The sequence below is a fragment of the Nicotiana tabacum genome, chromosome 15, assembly GCF_000715075.1.
Source record: "Nicotiana tabacum cultivar K326 chromosome 15, ASM71507v2, whole genome shotgun sequence".
Lineage (NCBI taxonomy): Eukaryota > Viridiplantae > Streptophyta > Magnoliopsida > Solanales > Solanaceae > Nicotiana > Nicotiana tabacum.
In genome coordinates this window covers 909,652-916,085 of record NC_134094.1, presented here as the reverse complement: position 1 = coordinate 916,085, position 6,434 = coordinate 909,652, and the positions used below count along the sequence as shown (strand labels likewise).

Sequence of the window (6,434 nt, the reverse complement as noted above, 5' to 3'; positions counted from 1 at the left end):
GGCAGAAAGATTTTCTTAGGATAGTGTTAGTTTAAGAGGGCTTTTCTAGAGATATTAAGGTCGAGGGTCATAGTTTCTTGATGCAGGGTTACCCCACCACTGGATTATGGGAAGACAACTAATAAGAAGATGTGGGACCCCATAATTCTACCTATAATATGGCCCCACAACCTTACCGGCTTACCCTTTTGGTTTGGTTTATTATACTACCCCGTTCCAATTTATGTGAACCTATTTCTTTTTTGTCAGTTTAAAAAAGAATAATCTTTTTCTAAATTTGAAAATAATTTTGCTTAAACTTACAATTTTACCCTTAATAAGAAGCTTTAATAACTACACAAATACTCTAGGCCCCTTTTTGAATTGTTTAGGATCACAAATTTCAAAAGTCTTCATTTTTTCTTAAATTTCGTGTCCAGTCAAACAGGTTCACATAAATTAGAACGGAGGGAGTAACATGTTTGGCCAATCTGCAAAAATCAGCTTATTTTGAAAAGTGTTTTTTTTTAAAAGTGCTTTTTCGAAAGTACTTTTAGTGAAAAACAATTTGTGTTTGGCTAATTTACTTAAAAAATATTTCTGAGCAGCAATTAATGTTTGGTCAAACTTTTAAAAATTGCTTTTATTTTTCTCAAAAAAATACTTTTCGAAAGAAATTACTTTTTTCTGCTTCTCCAAAACTGTTTCTGTTTTTTCTCAAAAGCACTTTTTTCTCTTTAAAAGCTTGGTAAAACACTTGAACTTTGAAAAAAAGTAATTTTTTAAAAAAGAAGAAGTGTTTTTGGCTTGGACAAGCTCGGCCAAACAGGCTATTTCATTCTTTCTTTTTCTCTTCTTTTTTTCGTAAAAATTGTGTAAAGTCCTCTATTGGCCATGATACCAAACCTTTTCATGCATTTTTGGACCCAATATATTGTGTTCCTAACGACTGCATATAAATCATCGTGTTTCCTCCCTTCCCTTTTTACCTCTCTTCTTCAACAATTTTCCAACCCTCTTCTCTATACTCACTTCAGTTGCTAACTATCCATTTTAGGAAATATTCCCTTCTTTCTTTAGTTAGCTAGTTAGGGTGTTTTACTTATAAGTCCGATTTGTGACACAAGGATGAATCTATCTGTGAATGGTCAATCACAAGTGCCTCCGGGCTTTCGTTTCCATCCAACTGAGGAAGAGCTTCTTCACTATTACTTGAGGAAGAAGATTACTAACGTTAGGATAGACCTTGATGTAATCCGCGAAGTTGATCTCAACAAGCTCGAACCATGGGACATTCAAGGTGAGATCCTTCATCAAGTTGTGCATTTTTCCGTTTATATATGATTCTATTTTCAGTCTGTCTCAAAAAGATTGATCATTTTTAAAATTTGAAAATAATTTAACTTTATCTGTGTCAGAGAAGTGCAAAATAGGATCAACGCCACAAAATGATTGGTACTTCTTCAGTCACAAGGACAAGAAATATCCGACGGGGACTCGCACAAATCGTGCCACTGCTGCAGGGTTTTGGAAGGCTACAGGTCGGGACAAAGTAATATACGGCAATTGCAAGAGAATAGGAATGAGAAAAACCTTAGTCTTCTATAAAGGACGTGCCCCTCATGGTCTGAAATTAGATTGGATTATGCATGAGTATCGCCTCGACGACAATACCACCCCCAACGAAGCCGTCAACTTTTGTGTACGTACTCCAATTTTTCTGATGTAATCTGTCTTATTTTCAAGATTACAGAATTTCATCACTTTTTACATATTGTAGCATGTAACATGTCCTGTCAAGATTATAAAATTCCACTGCTTATATACATAAGTTAAACTCATTTAATTTTCATATCCGATCCAGGCCTCCGAATCAGCTGCTCAGGAAGAGGGCTGGGTAGTCTGCCGTGTTTTCAAGAAGAAGAATTACAATAAGGCTCTTGAAATTCCTCAAAGCTCATCTGTTGTCTCAAACACAGATGGCGTACTTGATCAAATACTCACGTACATGGGAAGGTCATGCAAACAACAACATAATCAAACCCAACACATAAGCAATATCCTGCAGTTCAACAACAATGAAAACATTGAATTTGATACTAATATGCTACAAATCAGCAGCACTGGAATTGGTGAGGGCAGTTTCTTACACCTTCCAGAGCTGGAGATTCGTCATCCTACGACAAACATGGAACAAATAATACATCAAGATTGCAGCTTTGATGAGATCATGTCATCAACAGAAACTAATCAACATTATTCTTGCATGAGTAATTACCACGAGGACCGCGATAAAAAAGCCGACTGGGTAGCCCAACTTAATGGCCATCTCCAAACATCAAGCAACAACTTATACTTAACTCAGTGTTATGAGTCACATGAGCTAGCACAGAATGATGATGATGTTGATGTTGAATTTTTAACCTATGCACAATCATCACCATTAAACAACTTGTTGGTATAAATCAAATTATATACTACACCAAACTTAGATAAACTAATATATATTACTACTATATATATCCAGTTAGAAGTATGTATGCGCGTAGTTCAAGGTGTCCAGATAATAGCACCTATTTTGAGTGAGATAACGATACTACTTTTTCCTTTATATTCTAATTAATTATGAGCCGTTCATATTTTCTTTGAAAGGGAATAGTCAACTGGATTATCTTTTCCTAATAACGTTGTCCCCTGTTTGATCATTATATTGTCTATACACAAAGATACTCTCCTTCATGGTCTTTCGGTTGATGATATGCTCATATTTTCCAATTATATGTGTAGTATATATTTTGTTCATTTAGCACCAATTGGTCATGTGCACAAAGATTATAAATTATTAGATCTCTATAGAAAATAGTATTAAATCTAGTAAATTATTAAACTAATCCAGATAAATTATTAAATTTATATTATACAAACAGAAAAATTATTATTTGATCTCCAAATAATAGGGTAGGTGTGCACAAAGCCAAGTAGTTGTGTTCAGCACGAATAGGTACAAAGTGGTTGTGGTGAGCATGGGTATGTTCCAAGTGGTCGTGCTGAACACGACAAGTTCCAAGTGGTCGTATTAAGCACGGGTAGGTTCAAAGTGGCCGTACCGAGCAAGAGTAGGTTCCAAGTAGTTGTGCTAAGCTCGAATAGTTTTTAAGTGACAGTATTGAGCACGAGTAGGTTCCAAATAACCCTGCTGAGCACGAGTAGATTCTAAGTGGCAGTGCTGAACACGGGTAGGTTCTAAGTGGCCGTGCTGAGCACAGATAAGTGCCAAGTGATCGTGCTAAGCAAAAGCAGGTTCCAAGTGGTCGTGCTGAGCACGGATAGGTTTCAACTTTCAAGTGATCGTATTGAGTAAGGGTAGGTTTCAAATGATCGTACAGAGCACGTGTATAGGTCTCAAGTGCACGTGCAAAGCATGAATAGGTTAAAAGTGCCGTCCTGAGAAGTTGTAGATTCCAAGTAGGTAAGTACTTGTAGATTCCAAGTAGGTAAGCAGAGCACGGTAGGTTCCAAGTAGCCGTGTAGAACAGCATTTGTTGCTTTTACAATCAGTTTGTCCCTCAATTCACAAAGTACCAATGAAGCATGCCTAGTTGTTCTTGTTTGTTAGAAAGTCATTTCACGAGTTACAACGTTGTCCATTTAGTGGATGATTATCCAATCTCTGCCCATGCTAATTATGCACCGAGTCAAGTCCATAGGATCTATTTTCGCCGGCCTCATATATCTTTTGAAACGAATTTATATTTCTGTTCTGATCCATTCTATCATTGTAAAGTCACATTCTTAAAGATGACTGCATGAGTGAAAAATAATTTAATTTGTAGCTAAGCATAATGGCATAAAATTGGCATCTTCACATTTAAAGTTACCATCTGCAGTTAGTTACTAGTAACCTCATTCACACCATTAATTCATTCAGAGGGTGTACTAGTGCATAAATTGTACTTAATGTAAATGCTACAAAAGTAATCCAATAGCATATCACCTTATCCATTGTCAAAGTGATTAAACTGAAAAAAATGCAAAAATTGACAGAGCAATTGTTCTTTTCCAGACAAGATGCTAATCCAAGAAATTATATGACATGCTCAAGTACAAATACAGAGAAAAAGATTGACAATACATAAGTTAAACAAAACATCAAAATAAAACTGATCTACAAGATTTGCACTTTAATTCTCACCAACACTTCAACCATCTCAAAACTGATCATGAAATCCTCAATTCTCTAGGATTTGCTCACAATTCAAACTCGTCATTCTTTAATGCCTCAGCCGCGGCCTCTTCCTCTTCGTCATCAATAACAAAGTATGGATTGTGTACCTCAGGCTTGAATTTATATCCAGTAAACAGATAAAATGCCAGAGTTGCAACTTCCCCTGCCACTACACTAGTCCAAAGATACCTATACGATGTAATTGTTTCTAAGGCGTAAACCACAACCCTTGTAAAATAAATATAACATATAACCACGACATAGTACTGCCTAAAAAGTGTCAATTTCATCAAATTCACAGCAGCTTTTCCATCAGATTTTGCAGCCTCGCGCAAATTCTTAATCGACCAAACTATAGGGAAAAGAACGGCGCAGCAACAGATCACATCAACGAGCAAGAAAACCTGTTTCCATGTTACCCATTCTTCCCCATAAGGTCCATTCTCATCTATCACAACTTGAGCTATATTTGCCACAACTTGAAGTGGTATCACAATCATCAAAACCTTCTTCTCCTTGTCCTGTAAATAAGGTTTGAGAAATGACCAACCCGTCCCAATCAACACGATCAACGTGAACAACATTATCCCTTTCAAGAAACTAAAAATATAGAATAGAACATCCCATCCATGAGCACTACCCGTTCGTTTAATATAAGATTTATCCTCTGCTTCACATAACAAATTCAGCGCTTTTAATAAAATCACCGCGAGCATGAAAAAATGAATCGCGTGAATGGTAAGTCGCTTCTTATACAACACGAAAATCCAAAAGATCGCCAAGGAGAAATAAACAAGCGAAAACAGGAAATAAATCCTAGGTAAAATCGCCTTGCCAGCAGAGAGAAAATCGCGGTTGCCTGATTTGGCATCGAGATTGTACATAGCTGATCGGACGGACATTGTAACTTTGAGTTGAGGACAGCAATTAGCAAACACAAGAGAGTACTGATCAGCATCCGTTTCGACAAAAAGTGTGTCGAAAGAGGAGTTGTCACCAAGTTTATCGAAGGTGTAGACAACCTTAACAATATCAGATTGGAGGGCACACGTGATTTCGGCATCCTCAATTTGCTCAAGAACATGCATCCACGTATCACGTGTACAAAGAAAGAAACCAACTTTGGATAGATCAAGATTTGCAGGGCTGTTTGGGACACCAAGGGAAATTTTTGAGACATTGAGTTCTAATCTACCACGATGTGTGAATCCGAATTCGTCGAATGGTATAATTGGATGATCGTCCGAACGAACATCAGAGTATCTGATTTCAGCTAGAGAACATGGATAAAATGATACTATAAAGAAAAACAAGAGAACAGAAATTGAGCGCAACATGATGTAATTAGGTGTATTGCAAATGGAGGATAAGCAAATTAAATGGTTCCTTTTTCTTGTGATTTACATATTGGTTTTGTGTGCAGTGTACGTTAAGAAAGAGAAGAGACACAATGTACTTCTCCTTCTGATTTGAGAAACGGAATTACTCTTTAAGGAAATAGGAGATGCTATAAAAGGAAAAGAGATTAAATCTGTAGGAATTTCCAGAAATGGGCAATATAATGCGGTTATGTTTAGTTTGGTTTGTTGGATGTTTGAGGCGAAAATTATTTTTATTTTTCCAATTGTGTCACCCGTTCGAATCTCATGGTCTAGAGATGAATTGTAGCATCACTAGTGGGGTTTGCCTCCTATTTCAGTGATTAAGAGGCCAAATGCGTATCATAAGTTCTAACCATAGTAATTATTGTCGAATTAGATTTTCTTACATACTTGTGGGTTATTTAAAAAAAATAAAAAAAATGAATTACTGTAATATTATTTATTTACCCGAAAAACGAATAGAGTTGAATTTGTACGTAGTTCTAAGGATATGTGGTATAACTTGACACAAATCGTAAGAGTAAAATGGAAATATCGAATATTGATTGCAAAGAATGAAAAAATAAGCAAAGTTGGAAAGAAGATGATTTATGGATTAAGCAAGATGAATCAATCTATGAAGCTAAAAATGATAACTCTTCAATATAGGAATGTATGACATCTCAGTTACAATGTATGCCAAAACTTTCTTCCCCCTTTTACAGGAATATAGCTATCCCTTTTATAGTGAGGGAACCCTACTTTAGATATAATTAAAAATACATAGTGGGGAACCCATGATAAATCAGTTTTTCCCTAATTCCCGCCGAGATTCTCTCCCTTAATGCGGCTGCAACGGCTCTTGTCTG

General features: G+C 36.3%; 2 protein-coding genes across 2 annotated transcripts; one reads left to right on the top strand and one right to left on the bottom strand.

Annotated features, from left to right (window-relative positions):
- The first annotated feature begins 968 nt into the window (after positions 1 to 968).
- Positions 969 to 2,598, top strand: LOC107759738 (NAC domain-containing protein 43-like). The gene is made up of 3 exons (XM_016577740.2): positions 969 to 1,279; positions 1,398 to 1,681; positions 1,844 to 2,598. Exons 1-3 carry the CDS (start codon positions 1,108 to 1,110, stop codon positions 2,441 to 2,443), a joined length of 1,056 nt encoding a protein of 351 aa, XP_016433226.1. The 5' UTR covers positions 969 to 1,107; the 3' UTR covers positions 2,444 to 2,598.
- Positions 2,599 to 3,976: 1,378 nt separating this feature from the next.
- LOC107759733 (protein CANDIDATE G-PROTEIN COUPLED RECEPTOR 7-like) lies at positions 3,977 to 5,734 on the bottom strand. Its single transcript, XM_016577733.2, has one exon. The coding sequence runs from the start codon at positions 5,539 to 5,541 to the stop codon at positions 4,228 to 4,230; it is 1,314 nt and encodes a 437-aa protein (XP_016433219.1). The 5' UTR covers positions 5,542 to 5,734; the 3' UTR covers positions 3,977 to 4,227.
- Between the last annotated feature and the right edge of the window lie 700 nt (positions 5,735 to 6,434).

What these genes read in the sequence shown, in the direction of transcription:
- LOC107759733 (XM_016577733.2), bottom strand. Translation starts at nt 5,541, where the DNA reads ATGTTGCGCTCAATTTCTGTTCTCTTGTTTTTCTTTATAGTATCATTT.
- LOC107759738 (XM_016577740.2), top strand. Translation starts at nt 1,108, where the DNA reads ATGAATCTATCTGTGAATGGTCAATCACAAGTGCCTCCGGGCTTTCGT. An exon ending in CGAACCATGGGACATTCAAG is followed by an intron (nt 1,280 to 1,397) that starts GTGAGATCCTTC and finishes TATCTGTGTCAG; the next exon opens with AGAAGTGCAAAATAGGATCA. An exon ending in ACGAAGCCGTCAACTTTTGT is followed by an intron (nt 1,682 to 1,843) that starts GTACGTACTCCA and finishes TATCCGATCCAG; the next exon opens with GCCTCCGAATCAGCTGCTCA.